At 43.8% G+C, this 21,794-nt stretch overlaps 2 protein-coding genes across 8 annotated transcripts in view; one reads left to right on the plus strand and one right to left on the minus strand.

Moving 5' to 3' along the window:
• CEP85L (centrosomal protein 85 like) overlaps nt 1-21,794 on the minus strand; it is a 158,295-nt gene that overhangs the window by 51,668 nt on the left and 84,833 nt on the right. For 5 of the 6 annotated variants that reach the window (XM_044290724.1, XM_044290725.1, XM_044290722.1 and 2 more), the window contains one exon: nt 12,041-12,792. In XM_044290724.1, coding sequence (XP_044146659.1) covers nt 12,041-12,792 — 752 coding nt within the window. The remainder of the gene's footprint in view (nt 1-12,040; nt 12,793-21,794) is intronic. The other variant, XM_044290723.1, reaches the window with a different exon arrangement.
• PLN (phospholamban) lies at nt 1,429-7,569 on the plus strand. Of its 2 annotated transcripts, none has more exons than XR_006388759.1 (2): nt 1,429-1,563; nt 6,819-7,569. XR_006388759.1 is itself a non-coding variant. In XM_044290727.1 (2 exons), the coding sequence occupies exon 2, from the start codon at nt 4,038-4,040 to the stop codon at nt 4,194-4,196; it is 159 nt and encodes a 52-aa protein (XP_044146662.1). In that variant the 5' UTR covers nt 1,445-1,563; nt 3,913-4,037; the 3' UTR covers nt 4,197-4,445. The 2 variants fall into 2 exon arrangements, 1 of the variants encoding a protein (XP_044146662.1); XM_044290727.1 differs by lacking the exon at nt 6,819-7,569 and adding an exon at nt 3,913-4,445 and having other exon boundaries at nt 1,445-1,563.

Consider the following 21,794-nt stretch of genomic DNA (forward strand, 5'->3'; position numbering starts at 1 on the left):
AGATTGTCAGGTACCATGTGAGGTCTGATTTTCACTTTTTACATTAGTCAACCCCTTTAATGTGTGCATTCACATAAGTGGTTTTCCATGGAAGCATATTTTTGTCTGTGATTACAGATCTCTCACACCCATTATAGTCTATTGGTCCATGAAAATCATGCTTGATCTGTGGTTTTCATGGATCATTGCTAGGAGATGCTCTGGAATCCAGTTTTCAGCTGAGCAGTGTCGGTGGAATACAGATGGCACCCAGAGTGCAAAAAACAAACACACTTACCGGTTTGACAGACTAAGGGCTCATGCACACGACTATGTATTTTGTGGTCCGCAAAACACGGATCCGCAAAAAATACAGATGGCGTCTGAGTGCATTCCGTATTTTGCGGAACGGGATAGCTGGCCCCTAACAGAACAGTCCTATCCTAGTCCATAATGTGGACAATAATAGGACATGATTCTATTATTTGGCAGAATAGACATACGGAAATGGAATGCACACGGAGTCACTTACGTTTTTTTTTTTTTTCTGAATGGTTCCACATAAGGTCCAAAAAAAAAAAACGGAACAGATACAGAAAGAAAATACGTCTGTGTGCATGAGCCCTAAGGATAATTTCACACTCCAGCAGGCTGTCCTGGCAGAGAACAGTCTGCCAGCATTCTTTACATCCAGCACAGCCAAAGAGTGCCGTGTGCCGCGACTATAATGGGATCCGGCGGGGATCTGGCTGCTTCCTGGCATAAATGTCGGTATTTGACAGCACACAAATCGCTGCAAGCAACAGTTTTTGTCCAGGTGAATTCCGGCAACGGCCATATCCCCACCGGATCCCATTATAGTCAATGAGGTCTGCCAGTGTGTGGCAATATCCAGCCATGCTGAATCCAGAGGACTCCGGGAGTCTGCTCTCTGCCAGAACAGCCTGTCTGGTCAGCTTTGCCGGAAGTGTGAAACTAACCGAACCACGTGCACTTTTCAAAACTGGAGTGTTGTAAAAATGAAAAATGTAAGATAAGCAAAAAATATATAAATAAAAAATAAAAATGTACAAAGCCCTATTTTGCAACATTTTAAAGCAGGGAGCACAGGGCTTGATAAATCCCCCCCCCCATCCCCCCCAAATGTCTAATATAGGGAAAGTAGAATGACACTGGGGATAGGGACTGATGGCCATGCTTGTACTATGAACGCAATAGGAAAAAATAATGAATTAGGAGACACCGGTCTTATACAAAGTCTTTATGTATAAAACTAGCCTTTGCTATAAAAATGAAGTATATCTTACAGCTAAACTGTATATGCAGTAGGCACACAGAGCTGTCTATACAGTCCCCAGCACCGATTAGGAGGCTTCCCTGCTACAATGCAGCAAATTGCTGCAAATCCAAACGGCAGCATTCCAGAGTGATGTCAATGGCCGTACAGCCGGCCCCCTCTCCCTTCCTTCCACACCTCCTCAATTGTTCCCATAAACTGAGTGACAAACTTCAGGCATTGCCACACAACTCCAGGAAGGGTGGAAAGAAGAGGCACTCCGACCGCCACCTTCTCTAAACAATAAGGTAAGGCTTTGTGTGCCAGTGCGAACAGGGCAGAGTCGTTGTGGTGCTGTCAGATAATAATTGGACTATGTCCTCATCACGTAGGACGCATCTTTCCCAAAAATTCCTACCGAGTACAAGATTATCCGGATTTGGGCATATTGTGCACCCTCGCCTCAGATTTATTAGCAATACTGATCACAACAGAAGCTGAAAAAAATAGTAAAGTATATACCTTCAGATAAAAAATATACGGCAGATGTGGGAACATTCCTCACTAAGTAACCAGATCATTCTCTGGAGGGGAAAACTCCATGAATTTGGCAGGGGTCTGAGGGGCGACATATTGTAAAGAATCTAAACTGTGGGGTTTTCTGCTTATTACTGAAATATAATCAAAGCATAACATACAGTTCACAAGCTTGGCAGCTGCACGAGACGGACTGGGCATGTAGTTTGTCATCCTCTCAGTGCAAGAGGAAAGGTCTCTATTCGCTAACAGCAAGCACATATATTGAAGTTTGGGAGAAATCGATCTAAAAAATAGAACAAAAAGGTGCAAAAGTTTGTTTCTTTACATGATGACTAAACCTGATGTATGGATATAACACCAGAGAAGGATACGCCATGGCGTGTACATGTATCAATGGAGTGAAGGAGGAAAAGAAATGTAGAGGCAAGGCTAGTCCAACAGTCTGCAGACTTCTGAAACTGCCTTTGTTGCCTATGGCAACCAATCAGAGCACAGCTTTCATGTTTCAATTGCAGAATACAAAATGGAAGCTGTGCTGCGATTGGCTGCTATGGGCAACAGAGACTTACTTTTTCCCTGAGTGTTTGAGTGGTAGTCCAGATGTGCACCCTGTCACCCAGTGGCTACCCATGGGTGTGGAGCACACAACACTACAGTCGTCTTTTCTTCTGAACTCTCCTTCCATGGTGCAGAGGAAATGGAAGGAATTCCTCCGAGATACAGTGAAATATAGTAAACAGCATGCGTGCACTTCCTGAGAATTTCACGAGTCCTCATATTCCCAGACGGCAGGACAAACAGCACATTCCCTCTACTACAGACATTTAATCGATAAAACATAATGCGTCACCGCCAGGCAGCTCTACAGAGTCACCTGCTAATGCAATAATCCATTGTTTACCAGGAATAACAGCAGGAGTCCCGCCAAGGCAGCCAGCACAACAGAGGACTTATGTATTTTCAAGTATTTTTAACCTCTGTACTTTTCCCACTCCTGACCTTCTCAAAATCCCTGGTTATCCGTAACCTGCTCATGTGGGTTTAGGGGGCACAAACACCACGGGAACCATGGGATTAGTGGAAATATGCCTGCAAACCGATGACAGGCCAGGGCTAGCTGGACAGCCTCCCGGTCTAGGTGGGATTAGGTAACAAGATACAGAAATCTTTGATACCAAATGGAAATTTATGTCCACAACCACCAATCACAGCGCAGGTTTCATTTTACCACAGCAGTTTATGACATGGAAGTAGAGCTCTTGATGATTGCTTTGGGCAACATGGAGAGATTTTTCTGTCAGATGGTTTACATAAGCTCTGTATGTTCATGGTCCCATAAATGATTGATAGTCATCACATAATACTAAAGAAATACCTCAAAATAATACTAATAGTAGTAATATCAGTCTGTTCAGCTCACAATGTGAAGACGCGTATATGAGGCAGATAACAGCTTGCACATTACAGCACGTCTATATGCTTCTGGTTTATGTCTCTGTCTGAGAATTCGGTATAAAGCCAAGAGAAAGCTGAAATAGTCACAGTGCCCGGACTGATGGCATGTGTTTCTTGGCCTAATATGGACTAGAGAATACACTATACTTCATGTGTAACACAGAAAACATTCACTAAAAATTCACAAGATGAGAACTTAACCACAGGATGAGAATACACAGTACAACATGTCCCGCTACACACAGTGAAACCTCTTCGAGAAGACCACCCGCTTATCCAGACCAGATTTTTAGGTTCATCACATATTATGCATACTAAATAACACTTTTCAATGCAATTGTGGGTGAAGGTCTCAAAGAGGTTCCCGGTATATGTCAGACTCCACAATGACCACGTTTGATGGCTTCCAGCTGCATGCTTTACAGATCACCTCACAGTTTGGCCATCACTAACATTATTAACTCTAGTTGACGGTCAATATCCATGGAGTAAAGGAGAAATTACTTGGCAATGTTTCTTATACGAATAAAGTTATAAAGGTTCAATCCAAGGTGTTTTTAAAGAAGTGATTGGTTATAGATTTTAAATGGAAATGGCATGTATTAATTTGCACGATTCACTTTCACTATGAATTTCTAACTTTCACTCTCCTGCTCACCCAGCTTTACCAGAGGATCTCTAAAGTCAGGGAGAAGCCTAAGGTCCTCCTTACCCTCGGAAAGCACTCTCTCTCCTTCTGCACTTCTTCTATAACCCATCACCTGTACCTCTCTGTCCTTCTGTAGCCATGGATAAAGTCCAGCACATTACCCGATCTGCAATGAGGAGAGCCTCAAATATTGAGGTCAACCAGCAGACCCGGCAAAACCTACAAGAACTCTTTGTCAATTTCTCTCTTATTCTCATCTGTCTTCTTCTCATCTGCATCATTGTGATGCTCCTCTGAGGTTCTCCGACCAGACAGACTAAACCGCCACCACAAAGATGTGATGTAAAATTTATCAACACAGTGCCTTTTCTTGGCTTTGCATGTAGTCTCATTTCTTTTCACTTGTAAATTGATATTTATATTATTATGGAAAAAACCTGCTGTAACATTTCATTTCCTACCATGCAATCCAGTATAAGTGTTCGGATTTGTAGTGTGTCCCCATATGGAGTGCTACTACTTAAATAAAAGTATGTTTACACCACAGAATGTCACTTCTGACTTTAGAGCACACCTGGATATGCCAGTATTCCCCTCATAAAAAAAAGTGTATGGCTGCATTTTGTTCTGCCAGATTGTACAGCCCTCCTTCAACCAAGTATGCGTGTTTTTTTCAGTAGGTAAACGGGAATAAGCCACTGATAGCCCCCTCTGGCATTACCTCATCTCACATGGGAAGAAATGCTTGTTCATGCTGAAATTCAACATGTCTGACCCTTCTTTCTCCTAACATCAGTAACTGTGAGAGGGGATCTAATGTGTGTGGCCACCTTAAGGGATGCCTTAACGACAATCGGCTGGTAAGAATCCACTTAGAAGCCTCCTTGAGGTGCTAAACAGGAGACCAGACAAGTAGTAGTGCTACTCTCCCCTTCGCGAGTGCCTGGTAATATTCACTTGAGAGGAATAACTTAAGAGAACCTGTCATCAGGAAATGCACTGTAGTCTGCTGGCGGTAGGTTATAGAGCAGAAGGAGCTGAGCACACGGATTTAGAGCTTTAAGGGAAGATTCAATGAAGCTTGTAATTTCATACATTTAAATGTCTGCTCTTTCTGAGCTCAAGACAGCCTATTCGACTTTTTATCAGTGATTGATGGCATTCCCTGAATAAGTTAGAATATATAGTTAGCTGTCAGTCACTGATAAGAAAGCCCCCTTGTACAACTGAGCTCAGAAAGAGCAGAGGCTTCAATGTATAAATTAAGTTTTGCTGAATGTTTTCACACAAAGTTATTTAACAATCTGCTCAGCTCCTCCTGCTCTATAGTAATGCTGCATTGCATGGTGACAGGTTCTCTTTTAAAAAAATAATTAAAAAAAATCCCTGCATCCCTGACTTCTTTAACACACTTATTGCTACACACACAATAGCGGTCCTCCCATTTTCTCAAATGTGGTAGAGAGTGGATGGACAACTCTGGGGACGTTTATCTTGAAGGAAAAGAAAGGATCAAACAGATAAAAATCCAACACCTTGGGCATTTGTTTCCACAGACCAGTCACCATGAAATACAGTGCAACCTGCAGGCAGCATGTTATAGAGCAGGAGGAGCTGAGCAGATTGATAGAGAGTTTTATAGGAAATATTTCAACATTTTAGAAAACCTTTAGCGATGCATTTATGATACAAGAAAAAGACAGTTCACATTTATCGTAGCGCCGTAGACTATCAGGGATTATCATATTAATGAGGAAAAAGCAAATGTGGCCAGTTGAAAAGTTCAGAACGGCATAATATTGTCTAAGTGCCATGGTAACTCACTGATGAACGGCATCCAAAAATCTGGGTAAAAATGAAAACCGCGACTTCTCCTTCAAATCCATTATAAAATTCTGTAATCATGTCACGTAACTTTATATTTGTACTAAAAATAAGAAACTCTGCTTGACAAAACAGTAATAAACTATTAGTATGTTTATCAGCCTGGGACCCAAATTGCATTCATTCAAGTACCAATGACATCTAGTCACTTAAAGGGATCCTGTCACTCGCCATTTATACACTAAACCACCAGCATGTCGCCATACTGCTGGGGAATAGCACTCAGAACAAGTCTCTATCAAATATCTTCATATAGCATAAAAGGGGTTATCCGGGAAAAGATATCCTGAGGCTAGCTCATCAATATCAGATCTGTAGGGGTCAGACACCCAGGATGCCCATCGATCAGCTGTTAGAAGAGGCCAGGCTTTGCACAAGTGCCACAGCCTCTTCAATGGACCTGAGCTGCAATACCAAGCACGGCTGTTATACAATGTACGGCGCTGTGCTTGGTAAGCCGTGAGGAGACCACAGCACTTACCAGAGCTCAGGTGAGTGCCGCAGCTTTCTGAAGCCGCTAAGGATAGGTCATCATTATCTTTTGTATAAACAGTCTGACTTCACTGGCTCTTCACCGGTAATTTACATACACACACTGCATTAGAATTACTTCTACCTCATACTACAGCAGGAATATGCAACCTTCAGCACTCCAGTTGCTGTGAAACTACAACTCCCAGCATGCATACTTGCTTAGCTGTTCTAGTAACTCCCACAGAAGTGAAAGGAGGATTCTGGGAGTTGTAGTCTCAGAACAACTGGAGTGCCAGAGGTTGCTGATACCTGTACTACACCAAAACACCACAACCCATCCAAATGGAAATTGCTGTTCGGGTAATTTCCCCGCTGGAGCCCATTGACTATAATGGGACCCGGCAGGGATCCAGCCGTTTCCAGCCAAGATGTAGCCGGCCAAATACCGCTGCGGCATTCTGCAGATTTTCAAGAATGTGCAAGTTTAGTTAGATACATTACAATTGTCTACTGGTCCAGGGGGTCAATAAAACAAATATATAAAATGTACTATCTTCCTAGAGAAAGAAAACAAAATCCAAGAAGGTCAAAGGCTGAAGAGAGCAGAACACAATGGATCTTGCCAACAACAGAGGCCTCAACCTTCTGCTGAATTTCGTCCTGATCATCATGGTTCTTCTTCTTATGTTTATCCTGGTGAAACTACTGTGAGAAGCTACATTTGGAAAACTTACTGTACCATGACCAATAAGAACCGCCAAGGAAGGTATAACCCATCTGGGACTTAAAGTTTTAAGGACATTCCTTCCAGACGGTTACTCATTGCTGACAACGGAGATGACACCGGGGCTTTAAACATCCCAGAACCTTTGTGCTGACCAATCTGGTGAATATCCTCAATTACATACAATATCATACATGACCATAAAGCTGGTGTGATGGATGCCATAATGCAATATCTGCCACTACCAGCGCCAAGGATTGGAGCAACCTGAAGTGTCTACAATAAGACAACCCTTATCCATTCCCTCTAGAAATCCCAGATCACTGAGGAGCTGATGAGAAAACCCTGGAAAGAATTACTTGTATATATCCGTCAACCCTAAATTTTTCTTGAGAAAGCAGAATGTGTAGGAGGTTACTGTACTAACCTTAGATCTAGCTATTCCTTCACAAGTTAGAGGGCATTAGAACTAAGGCATGCCAGGGAACACTGATATCTAGACATTTACTTGCACTTTTGTATAACTTTTTTCTGAATTCACTTCTAAGAAGTATGAAATCCATAAATTAATAAAATATGTACACTGAGCATCTTGATGATTCTTTATAGATGGAGACTGCTGTTTATGAGATTTAAATTTATCAGATCTATTCTGAATAACCTGAAAATGTCCTTAATGTACATTCAAGTCTCGTCTCATCATTTTATCATTTTTCCTGCAAGTGTGAATGTGTGATAGGCACAGGTTTTCCACTAGAAATGGTGTGTGCAAAGGCAGAGCTCAGAAGAGGAGAAGTCTATGTAAAAACCCAGCCATAATGGCAACTTTGGATTGCACTGTGACTGTGAATACACATTATCATACCAAATAAAACAACATTTCTGTATCCAATTTTATCAATCTTTGATTACAGTGAGGAACAGAAGTTTTTAAACACCCTGCGATTTTGCTCCCACTTAGAAATCATGGAGGGGTCTGAAATTCACATTGTAGGTGTATTCCCACTCAGAGACAAAATACGGTAAAAAAAAAAAAAAAAAAAAAAAATCAGGAAATCACATTGTATGATTTTAAAAGAATTTATTTGTCTTGCACTGCTGAACATAAGTATTTAAACACCTGAGAAACAGCAAGAATTCTGGCTCTCAAAGACCTGTTACTATGCCTTTAAAAAGTCCACCTCTACTCCACTCATTAATCTAACTTAGTAGCACCTGTCTGAACTCTTTAAAGACACCTGTCCACCCCACAGTCAGTCAGACATACTACCATGGGAAAGACCAAAGAGCTGTCAAAAGACACCAGAGACAAAATTGTGGACCTCCAGAAGGCTGGAAAGGGCTACGGGGCAATTGCCAAGCAGCTTGGTGAAAGTAGATCAACTGTTGGAGCAATTGTTAGAAAATGGAAGAGGCTAAAGACAACTGTCAGTCTCCCTCGGACTGGTGCTCCATGCAAGATCACCTCGTAGGGTATCACTGATGATAAGAAAGGTGAGGAATCGTCCCAGAACTACAAGGGAGGAGCTGGTCAATGACATGAAGAGAGCTGGGACCACGGTTTCAAAGGTCACTGTCAGTAGAACAGTACGCCGCCATGGTTTCAAATCATGCATGGCACGGAAGGTTCCCCTGCTCAAGTCATCACATGTCCAGGCCCGTCTGAAGTTTGCCAATGACCATCTGGATGATCCAGAGGAGGCATGGGAGAAAGTCATGTGGTCAGATGAGACCAAAGTAGAACTTCACTCATCGTGTTTGGAGGAAAAAGAAGGAGGAGTTGCATCCCAAGAACACCATCCCTACTGTGAAGCATAGCGGTGGTAACATCATGCTTTGGGAATGCTTTTCTGCGAAGGGGACAGGACGACTGTAGGAGAGGAGAAATGGGGCCATTTATTGTGAGATTTTGAGCAACAACCTCCTTCCCTCAGTCAGAGCATTGAAGATGGGTCGTGGCTGGGTATTCCAACGACGCGAAGCACACAGCCAGGATAACCAAGGAGTGACTCCAGTAAGAAGCATATCAAGGTTCTGGAGTGGCTAGCCAGTCTCCAGACCTAAATCCAATAGAACATCTTTGGAGGGAGCTGAAACTGTGTTGCTCAGCGACAGCCCCGAAAACCTGACAGATCTAGAGGACATCTGTGTGGAGTGGGACAAAATCCCTGTTGCAGTGTGTGCAAACCTGGTCAAGAACTACAGGAAACGTTTGACCTCTGTAATTGTAAACAAAAGGCTTCTGTACCAAATATTAAAACTGATGTTCTCACTGTTCAAATACTTATGTTCAGCAGTGCACGACAAATTCTTTTAAAATCATACAATGTGATTTCCTGAATAGTTTTTTTTTATTCTGTCTCTCAGAGTGGGAATGCACCTACAATGTGTATTTCAGACCCCTCCATGATTTCTTAGTGGGAGAACTTGCACAATCGCAGGGTGTTCAGATACTTCTGTTCCTCACTCTATAAGCAACTTTCCATAAATCAACTTTGTAATATGTCGGAAATTCTTCGCCAGTCATTGGCTGCAGCGGCGCACATGACCCCCTCAGTGCCGGACGTTTACATGTAAGGACTGAAACGCAGTGAAGAAAAGAGACAAAATGGAGTGTCGGGAAACAAGTAAGTATGCTTCCGTCAACAGACTCCACTGGGTAGGGGGGTATTCAAATAACAATCTGAAGTTGGAAAATCCCTTTAAGTCATAGCACCTCTGCTGTAGTAACGTCTACTTCCATAAGACTGAAATTGTTTTACAGCTTACTGTTCAGCAAGCTCTGCTATTCAGTGGGTAATCCTATTACATTAATCACCTTCATACAGTGGCATTATGAAAAGATTTTGGAAGGAGAATATGGAACAACATTCCTGCCCAGCCCGGCCTTCATCTATGGAAGCCAACTGCGACATCCAGAGCACACAATGAAGACTCACACGTCTTAGGCTACTTTCACACCTGCGTTTAGGTGCGGATCCGTCTGGTATCTGCACAGACGGATCCACACCTATAATGCAAATGCTTGTATCCGTTCAGAACGGATCAGTTTGCATTACCATGTTCATGATAATGCAAACGGATCCGTTTTGACTTACATTGAAAGTCATTGGGAGGCGGATCCGTTTTCAATTGCACCATATTGTGTCAGTAAAATCAGATCAGTCCCCATTGACTTACATTGTAAGTCAGGACGGATCCGTTTGGCTCAGTTTCGTCAGAAGGACATTAAAACGCTGCAAGCAGGGTTTTGGTGTTCGCCTCCAGAGCGGAATGGAGGCTGAACGGAGGCAAATTGATGCATTCTGAATGGATCATTATCCATTCAGAATGCATTGGGGCTGAACTGATCCGTTTGGGCCGCTTGTGAGAGCCCTGAAACGGATCTCACAAGCGGACCCAGAAACGCCAGTGTGAAAGTAGCCTAACAGAGTACAACACAACAGCCAAAATTCATTCATTCACAAAATGTCAAGTATCCTAGATCCAAATTGTGACTAACATATAATACAGAAGACCCGGCTATGGCTACTTTCACACTTGCGGCGGAGTGATCCGGCAAGCAGTTCTGTCGCCGGAACTTGCCTGCCGGATCCGGCAATCTGCATGCAAACGGACAGTATTTGCAGACGCATTGCAAGAACGGATCCGTCTCTCCGGATGTCATCAGGAGAAACGGATCCATTATCCATTATATATTTTTTTCACATTTTTAAAGGACAGATCCAGCATTGCAGTATTTTTAATGCCAGATACGGCACTAATCCATTCCGGCAACTGATCCAGAATTTTGGACGGAGATAATACCGCAGCATGCTGCAGTATTTTCTCCGTCCAAAACGCCGTTCAGTGACGGAACTGAAGACATCCTGATGCATCCTCTTCCGCTATTTTGCCATGACGCCGCTCCGTCCCCATTGACTATAATGGGGACGGGGCGGAGCTCCGGCGCAGTACGGCAGTTCGCGGTGAGAGGCCGCCGGACTAAAAAGTCGGACATGCAGGACTTTTAGTCCGGCGGCCTTTCGCCGTGCACTGCCGTGCTGCATAGGAGCTCCACCCCCGTCCCCATTATAGTCAGTGGGGACTGAGTGGTGGTCCGGCAGCACGGCGAAATAGCAGAAGGACGATTCCGACAGGGTGAACAGCCTGTCGGATCCGTCCTGCCGCAAGTGTGAAAGTACCCTTAACATATTTTAGGCCTAGTGGCCACTGTGAAAACTACACAAATCAATATTTTATGTACATGGAAAATAAAAAAATTATAGATAAATGTTTATTATCAAAAACTTGATTTAAAGGGGTTTTGCAGGGGGTTTATACCGATGACCTATCCTCAGCCGATCAGCTGTTTGAAGAGGACAATCAGTTGTAATTACACTGCACCACTGCTCCAAGCGAGATGACGCACAATGTAATCTTAAAGAGGAAGCAGTGCTTGCATCCACCTCCTCTTCAAACAGGTGATCGATGGGGGTGCCATTTTCTGGTGACACACTCCCTTTAAATCCAATGTCTAAGGCTGGATGACGGATCAGTTTTGCACCGATTTGTAATACGGCACAACGTCAGCTATGATCTATTCTTTTATATAAAGGTTTTTTTCCCTCAATGACTTGTAGGAATCATGACATGCTCTACTGCATGCTGCATAATGGAGGTAGTCTAGCGGAGAAAACAATGTGTGTTGATTCATGGAGCATCTGCATTGGTGCAGACACAAGTCGTGCTGTGTGGGCGCTGTATGTGGTCAATATTTTACAGTGGACACTCAATGCTTGGACCTGTCTTATTACCAAAGACCTGAAGGCAGCAGCATTGTTACAAGTGAAAGACTATGAGACCACTTACTGTGAATGTCTGCAAAAGAGATAGCGACCAAGAAATCACTATGTTAAATGCATAGGTAAATGTATACATTTAATATTATTAAAGAAATATATTCTGAAAACCAAGGCTATTATCACATGCTTCATTTTCCTTGTCAGCGCTAAAAAGTGCAAGATTACATTCGTAATTGTACAAGGTAACCACTAGATGGCAGCATAATCCAACTTACTGTTAGTACCTCTGTGTCTTGACGGAGAGGTTCTAATGGATTCCAAGCAGACAGACAACAGGCCTCCTCTGGAGTTCGCCTGTCCTGAGAGTTTGCATGGAGCTGATCTGAAAGCCACATCTGAGTTCTTAATGAAGACTGAAGAGGGGTGCCAGCCTGGTACCCAAAATAACTGTGTTTTTGCACACATGAGTCACTAGCAGACGGCTTACTTTCCGGTAAGGCACTATAGGTCATATCCAAGGTATGCCTCCTATTTTGTGGAGCAGATCTAGTAAAGTCACTACTGCGGCAGCTGTCGTACTTATATTTGAGGTCTATGTCCATCAGATCTTTTTTATCTATCTCCTTATCGTCCAGTTTAAGAGCTTCCATGCTGTAGTGAAGACATGCTGGCCTATAGGCTCGTGACTGCTGGGACAGAGAACTCTCTCGACCCATGCGTTCAAGGCTATGCCCTGACCCGGCTTTGTCCACTTGACCACAAGCATCCTGTGTGCTCAACTTAGAAAGAGATGACCACTTCTTCATTGGCCTGGAGTCCTTCATGTCAAGGGGAGTGTCAGTATGGCCATATGTTCTACCAGCCCCAGGCAAGGAATACCCGCTATCCCAACAGGAAGTCTCCAGCTTGTCCTCTCTGTGTCTGGGCAGTGACGACCTGACTGTAGAGGGCATGACATGGGCAGATGGAAGACACACCAGTGGGTTCACTGGCTTAAACGTGGATGTACCACTGGAAGTGGAGTGATCTAAATGGAAAAAAAAATACAAAACCATTACATATTAAATCAGAGAAATACAAATCGCAAACACGATCAAAAGTAAGATAAATTGCGTTTTGCTTGATATTTTCTGTTTCCCACCCAGGAAAAGCAATCCTAAACACCTAGGTACTAGGGGGCCACACACATTAGTCTAAGTTGATCAAAATGAACCATTTTCAACCAAATCGGACATTCATCGGGTGAAATTTAACAAAAACGAGTAATTGTTTTAGATCATCATTGTCTAAGAAGAAGTCGGCCATGTTTACTATTCTTGTCTGATAGTCAGATGAAAGATCTTTCATTAAAAGAAAGATTGTTTGCAGACGAAAGATCTTTCTTGGGAATAATGTTATCAGAAAGATCTTCCAGCCATCGCCCGGGTTCACTGAACACGTATGGCCAGCTTGAAGAACTTAAACGACTATGTCTGTGTCTGAGAAACAAACGTTCACCAGATGATTGTTCAACCACCTATCTAATGTGTATGGCCACCTTAGTGTAACATCGTTCCCCTCTTTGCAGCACAAACTATTGACATTTTGTGGCACGATGTTCTCTAGACACACAATGAAAGAGGATCCCATAAAGGGCGTCGGACTTCTCGACTCCTGAAATAAGCCGTTCCTAGTAGTGCCTAACAGGATAATGGGAGCCTAAGCAGCTAATCAGCTTGCTAAATGCAGCCGTCCAGTCAAGAACACATACAGGTCATGGGTAGGGTGCAACACATTTCATTTTGTGAAAACAACCGGCATTTCACACTTGAATTTTGAGGGTTTTCCCTTCAGAAACATTGATGGCATAAGGCCTGTCCAAGTATCTGTGTGGTTTAGGACTGGCTGCAGAAGTCACATGAGGTGTCCACATGTCATCGCTAGATCCAGAGTTTTACAGCAGCCATCCCCTTTAACAGTGAGCTATTTTCTAAGTAGTTGTCCTGAGAGGCATGACAACTGATATCAGGCAGCGTATAGAAGAAGGGGGTATAATGCAGATTTTTATGCCACATTGTGTTGGTGAAAAGTTAACGCTGTATTCCCTTTGTCATACAGTGGTCATATATAGGATAGGCCATGATTAGCTGATCGGTGGGGGTGCAGAATTTTCGGCCATCACTGATCAGCTGTTTAGGGGGTGGTTCCATCAAAACTACCCAGCTCTGTTAACTGTGTAGGGGACAGTTACTGCAAAGATTGAGCGGCATTGCAGTAACAAGCTCCCTCCACTACACAGTTGACAGAGCTTGGAAGTTTCAGCACCAGAGCTACAGCGGATAGACTGGCGTACAGGGTGTCAGACCGCTGCCGATCAGCTAGTGATGGCCTATCTTCAGAATATCACTAAATAAAAGCTGGACAACCCCTTTAAGCCATTCTGAATGGGTTTTTAGTAGAGAACAGCCAAGTTATTGAAAATTAGATTCCGCTGCTTTGAAAAATTTCAAATAGAAATGCACTTCAGGTCATTTCTTTGTAGGTAGGGGGCACAATGATGAGGAACAGCAATGGCGCTGCCCCCAGTCATTGAACTTCTCAGATCCCGCATTCATCGCTGATCGTGGCATCTGAGATTAAGATTGAGGGCTTTTAGGGGTTAATCCGGTTAAAAAATAATAATAATAAAAAAATAAAAAAAAGTCTAAAATACTCACCCTATCCATTTGATCCCCTAGAGGCCGCCACGACCACCTTGAGTGAAGACCACGCAGTATCTTCAATCAAGATAGCCGCAGCGGTCTCTTTGCAAGCAAATGGATGAGGTGAGTATGATTTTTTTTGTTTCTACCGCCATTTCAGGAAAAATTGATTTGTTACCACGAAGCGCAAGGAAATTCAGCTTTGCGGCGAATCAAATTTTTCCTGAAATTTCGATCGAATTCCACTTTGGATTCTTCAATTCGCTCAACACTAGTTTTTAGTCCCATTTCATAAATAGTCTGACAAAGAAGAGGCGTCTTCTTAATAATTTTATGTGATTCAAACAAGGATAATAAATTCTCTAATATATTCTCAATCTAGAACCTGGATATCTCCTTCTGCTCTGAAGGCAAAACTGGAGTATCTGCTACTAGGCCTGATTCAGTTCTCTGTTCCGACTTCCATCTGCAAAACACGGACATGTGAATATCTGAGTGGACTCCTGCTGAGCCCATTTTTCCCCCATTCACTTGAATGGATCTGAGATGGAAAATTAACAAAGAATAGTACATATTGCGGGTTTCTCTGTACAGACCATTTACTCTTAGGGGTCTGTCTGCTATGTGGGTGCAGTCTGGATTGTGCATGGAGAAAAAAAAATACTGTCGTGTGAATCAGTCCTTATACAGCTTCTATAGTAAAGTATAGGAAAGCTTACAAATAGTACACAGGTAGTGATGGGAGGAACACACATTCTGAAATGGCATGTGGCGCTAAGCTTCTGCCTTTCGTCAGCTCCATTTTGTAGACATGTGGCACAGAATAGGATAGGACACAAGATGGCACAGTACATCCAGCTGCTGCAGCCTCAGCGAACAGATGGCGAGAACTGCACTGGGTTCTTCACCATTTATCTGTATTTCAATGAAATGCACGGAACCATCTAGTCTTTTGGGGAGAAGGAAATCTTTTGGTAAGCCCTGTATACCCGGACTACGTACTCATCTGGACCTCTTATACAGCATGTAGCTACCGGAAACTGTCTCCATGCTCGCGGTTTAATGAGAAATTACTGGCAGGAACAGATCAATATAAAGCATGAATCAGTCCCCGTAATACTATGCCCTGTAATGACTTAACACCTCCCCTGCCAGTCTGCCTGACGCCACTTCATTCATGATCCAAAGTATACTCAAAAACCCACCACCACCGATACAAATATTGACTGTGAACGTCTGGACTTTTTCAATGTGTGAAATGAACACTCACTTAGACATACTTAGGATTCTATATAGTGAATGTGCAATACCAAAGGGTTAAGAGATACGAGCCATGTGCCAACAACAGCAGGTTTTCATGTGGGCATTAGGCCCTACTACACAACAGCTGAACCGCCCGAGTCTAGGAGACATGCAGTACAATGAAGGACACGCTGGTGTCATGTGTGAATATACCCTTTACACGTTCCCTCAGTAATAATAGAGATGAAAAGACAAGACCAGGTAACTATCAGGTAAGGTCTGATCTACTAACCTACCCCGTAAAGAGACACTAAATCCACCGTTACCTACTGGATCCTTACAGCAGCTTTTGGCTATGAAGACACTTGCCATAGAGTTTCTAAGCGATTGTTGACTGTCACATTGGCGTATAACAATCCGGCCTATTTATGAGTGGTCCATTTTTATTTTCTATTTGTCCTATTTTTTTGTTAAAGGATTGTGTATTTCTTCTCCTAATTTTGTAAGGTTGCAGAGATACAGATTGGACAACATTTCTGTCCCTACAATCACTTTATCTGAAGTATCTCCAGTTCGGAGCACCTCAAGAAAAATTTATATACAGAAAAATTAAAAAGGATTGTGCCGTAAATGACTTATTATTTTTTTTTCACTCTAAGGGCATATGCTCACAAACATGTGCCGTACCCAATGCACGGGCACCATCCATGTGGCCTGCACTGATGGATACAGACCCATTCAACTTGGAGGAACGGACCAAAACGTCATGGTCGTCCATTCCATATGTTCTGGATTTCGGACCAATTCAAGTGAATGCTGTGCTGTTTTCAGGCCACAATATGGGCATGGCTAGATTACTCTGGCTCCCAATCCTCTTTGGATTTTATTTATTTTTTATTTACCCCATTTGTAGTTTTCTCTTACCCCCCTTGCTTGACTGCTAGTTCCTGGTTTGTCATGTGACTGCTGTCCCATCGTGTGACACTAACCCCTCCTGTTTTTACCAATGCCGCTTCCTATGTCCTACGTTACAAGGCTCCAACGCAGGATGTAGCCTACAGTAACTGAATATTAAGGGTCCATTCACACGTCCGTATGTGTTTTGCGGATCCGCAAATTGCGGATCTGCAAAACACGGACACCAGCAATGTGCGTTCCGCATTTTGAGGACCACCCATTGCCAGCACTCTCATAGAAAATGCCTTTTCTTGTCCGCAATTGCGGACAAGAATAGGACATGTTCTATTTTTTGGCGGACCAGAAGTGCGGATAGTACATTCCGGCCCTATTGAAAATGAACGGCTCCGCACCTGTTCCGCAAAATTGAGGAACTAATGCGGACCCATTTTGTAGACGTGTAAATGGACCCTTGGATTTGCCACAGGGCGCAATGGTAGGCTAATAACTTTAGAATTAGGCAGTTTCGATAAATGGTGGTATTTGGGGAAAGTGCTATAACAGCGATATCTATTGGGCGGGATATTAGTGGCACAACCCCTCACCTGCTCACGTTTTAAAAGTCCTGCAGCTCCAGCACCATTCGTCCAATCTGCCTTTTCTGGTCTCCATTATCCTTAAGTGATGATGTCCTAATCATCTTCGAGTGACCGTTGGGGAACCAGACTGCATTGCTGGAGTGGCACTCCGTGTGCTGTACGCATCTGTTGCTCCGATCCGTGGGACCTCAAAAAAAAATATAGAACATGTCCTATTCTTGTCCGTCTTGCAGACAAAAATAGGCATTTCTATTATGAGCAACCCGTTCTGTAAATTGCGGAACGAACACGAGCAGCATCCGTGTTTGCAGACCGCAGAACACGGCGCAGTCATGTGCATGAAAGGATGTGTTCACACTTTGCAGGCACAGTGTTTTGCTGTGATTTCAGAAAACCATGTGTGAATACAGCCATAACATCCATGCTCGGCTAGTTGCATATTTATTTTGCTGTAAAGGTGGTAATAACCCGCCGTAAAAAATTCTGTGAAGATCTACAGAAAACTCCTCTCAAGGGGGGGGGGGGGAGTCTCTTGGAAGTCATCCTTAAAATAACCCTGTATGTCTTCTAGTGCAGGGGTCAGCAACCTTCGGCACTCCAACTGTTGTAAACTACGATTCCCAGCATGCAACACTTACTTGGCTGTTCTCTGAACTACCATAGATGTGGATGGAACATGCTGGGAGTTTCTGGAGGTTGCTGATCCATGACCTAGGGGTCTCATGATCCACCACTCAGATGAGAGAGAAGGATGTTAGAACCATAGCTGTTATAGGCTAATCTGAATTAGGATAATGGCCTTCAACCATCTGTGTTTGCATTTCTTCAGTAATTCTGCTGGATCCGTTCATTTCTGGATTATATGACTTGCTGACAGGAGGCAGGGACTATGGGGAACCACAGAAAAGGATCATACAGCTGGAAATAAGACAATCCTGCCTGTATGTGGTGAAGTCAATGCGGCCTTGTCTCGACGTCTCAGCGGTGCACGTGATCCAGCGGAGCGAGGAGCACATATCAGTGACACAATAAAGCTGTGTTCCTGGATCTGGAGCATGTAACATGGCACAGCTGTGAAGTCACATAATAGCACAATTCACAGCTCAAAGCCACCTCCCTGCCAATCCAGCAACTGCCACCTACCCAAGAAATGGCGCTTCTACACAAAGGAGATGCTCTCATAGGACTTTTCACATCTCCTCAGCTTACTGACAGGTTACAGATGACATAAGAGGCTACACACATCTCAGTTCCATAGGGAGGAGGATCATTTCACTTTGCAGTAAATGGCCATTTATTTTTCACTCTCGGTACAGCACATGACAATTGTATGATATCAGCGCGTCTTAAAAACGCTGTTCTAGGATTTGGCAGCCATGAAAGATCTAGGACTTTAATGGAGAGAGCTGAATCCAAAATGGCTCCATGCCAGGATCAGTTCTGGGGGTGAATGAATGTAACCACAAGAAGTCTGGAATACAGCTAACAGTACTAGTCCATAATAGTCATCTGCCCTCCTAGGACTGCAATCGCAATGGTTCACTAGAACTGGTGCCAACAAAAAGTTGAGGTGCAGGAACCAACTAGGTGTCACCGGTCACATTGTCAAGTGTATTTTGTAGGGGACTCTAGAAAATTCTGTGTTCCTGCACAGACCACAAGAGCTTTGTGTCAGTAGGCAGTGGTTGACATGTAAGAGAACTTCAAAGGGGCTGTAATTTGACAATTTATCATGACGTAAGGGGAGCTGGTCACCGCCGCGGCCAGCGATGTCAAACCAGATGTTGACATTGAGGGAGCCCAGTGAAGCATCCCAGGCCAGGAGGAGAAGGAGCTGGAAGCCAGCACTGGGAAGCAGGCAAGTTATCTATCCTTTACAGGTCCGGCCAAGTGAGGGAAGGAGGAGGGGGTTGCCAGAAACCTTCCATTCTTGCACAACCCCTTTAAAGCCTCATGTATGTGATCTTATTGTCAGTCCACTTCCGATCTGTATAAAATCTAGTGAAATAAAGCACATCTATCCCAGTGTCTCAGCACATCTGGCTCAACTTAAAGGGCTTCTGTCACCCCACTAAAGTCATTTTTTGGGGGGCTAGTTAAATTCCTTATACTGCGATATATGAAAATATAATGCTCTTACTTACTTTCCTTCAGCAGTTTCTTCTAAAAACAAACTTTTATAATATGTAAATTAGGTCTCTACCAGCAAGTAGGGCGTCTACTTGCTGGTAGCCGCCGCAAAAGAACGCCCCCTCGTCCTGTTGATTGACAGGGCCAGCCGCGATCTGCTCCTCCGGCCGGCCCTGTCAGCATTTCAAAAATCGCGCACCTGAGTTCATTCAGCGCAGGCGCTCTGAGATGAGGAGGCTTGCCTCCTCAGCACTCCCTCAGTGCGCCTGCGCCGATGACATCACCGAAAGAGAAGACTTCATCAGCGCAGGCGCACTGAGGGAGTGCTGAGGAGGCAAGCCTCCTCATCTCAGAGTGCCTGCGCCGAATGAACACAGGCGCGCGATTTTTGAAATGCTGACAGGGCCGGCCGGAGGAGGAGATCGCGGCTGGCCCTGTCAATCAACAGGACTAGGGGGCGGATTTTTGCGGCGGCTACCAGCAAGTAGACGCCCTACTTGCTGGTAGAGACCTCATTTACATATTATAAAAGTTTGTTTTTAGAAGAAACCGCTGAAGGAAAGTAAGTAAGAGCATTATATTTTCATATATCGCAGTATAAGGAATTTAACTAGCCCCCCCAAAAAATATGACTTTAGTGGGGTGACATAAGCCCTTTAACCCCTGTAGTAAATCCGCAAATGGCCTGTGCTCTGTATGCAAACAAAGTATCTAGGAGTATGCTGTGCCAGAGGGAAAGTGAGTTCAGGGATGATAATTACATCCTTGTAAATCGGTGTCTCTTCAGCTAGCCAAACATTATAGTACTTCTGGGCTATTTTTCATAGTGGAATATTCCCTTTGAAATGCTTTTAAAAACTGTTGTGGTAGGTGTAATAATTGTAGGAAACAAAAACTGTCTCAATGGTCAAAACTAAAAAAAAAAACTAGCATCTTCATACAAAAACTAAGTACAGCGCTGCCGATTCTGATGTTGGCACTTTGAGTATTCAACTTACCACCCAGAACAAGGGCTAAGGCCTTATTCACACGTCAGTGTTCGATCAGTGATTTCCCTGCCAAAACCAGGTACTGCTCTAAACACAAAACAGAAGCAAATCTTTCCCTTATGCCTTATCTCTGTGTAGCCTCCACTGATTTTGGCTCACAATCACTGATGAACATCACTGAGATGAACATCAGTGATCAAACAGTGATGTGTGAATAAGGGCGACAAAACACATTCAATAGTCAGCCAAATGATTCAATGCAAAGGGTGACACAAATCTGTGTCAAAATCTGCAAATAAGGCTACATGCACACTAACGTTAGGGACTTAGGGCTCCGTGCCCGTGCTGCGGGCCGCAAATTGCGGTCCGCAATGCACGGGCACGGACTGTGGGGCAGCCGCATGAAGATCGCGGACCCATTCACTTGTTCGGAGTCCGCGATCCGCATCAGACGGTCCGTGCATGCGCTACTTTTTTGCGCTGCGGAGGCACGGCCAGAAACACTGCGGAAGCTTCTGTGGGATTCCGATCCGTGCCTCCGTTTCGCATCTCCGTGATTGCGGACCCATTTAAGTGAATGGGTCCGCGATCCGCGATGAGGAATGCACACGGCCGGTGCCAGTGTATTGCGGACCCTCTGTATGCGGGCCTCAATACGGCCACGGGGCGGGGGGGGGGTTTGCATGTAGCCTAACTCATACAAATTTTGGTGCAGAAATGCAGTGAAAAACCATATGAAAATCTGCACAAACTGCACCGCTGTGTGCATACGCCCCAAAGGTGCCTTCATATGGGGCAGATTTTGTTGCCAACAAAATTTCTGCTACTGAAAACCAGTTCCATTCCTCCGAATAAGGCCTCATGCACACGACCGTTTGACGTTTTCGTTTTTTTTTTTTTTTTGCAGATCCATTGTAATAATGCCTATCCTTGTCCGCAAACTAGAAAAAAATAGGACATGCACTATTTTTTGGGGCGGAGTAACGGAACAGACATACTGATGAGGACAGCACATGAATTGGTCCGCATCCTATCCGCAAAAAAAAAAAACGGAACGGAAACAAACAGTCGTGTGCATAAGGCCTAAAGCCTCCTTCACACGTCAGTATTTGGTCAGTGATTTCCATCAGTGATTGTGAGCAAAAACCAGGATTGGAGCCTCCACAGACATAAGGTATAAGGGAAAGATCTGCTCCGGGTTTTGGCTCACCACCAAAACCACCCCATTCAAACGAATAGAAGTGATATTCAATCACAGAAATTTTCTGCAACAAAATCTGCCACGTGTGAAGGGAGCCTAACAAGAAGCGTTATGAAGACTTCTAGGCACGCTCTCCTCTCTTCAGGGAGCTCACGTCAGGCTACCATTAATTAGGGAATAGAACAGAGTGAACCCATAAATAATAGATCATCTTGCTAGATTACAGATTTTTGCAATATTCATGGCAATTTTTGTTTCAACAAACTGCATATTTCAATCTCCTCTTTAAT

Source organism: Bufo gargarizans, chromosome 4, assembly GCF_014858855.1.
Source record: "Bufo gargarizans isolate SCDJY-AF-19 chromosome 4, ASM1485885v1, whole genome shotgun sequence".
Lineage (NCBI taxonomy): Eukaryota > Metazoa > Chordata > Amphibia > Anura > Bufonidae > Bufo > Bufo gargarizans.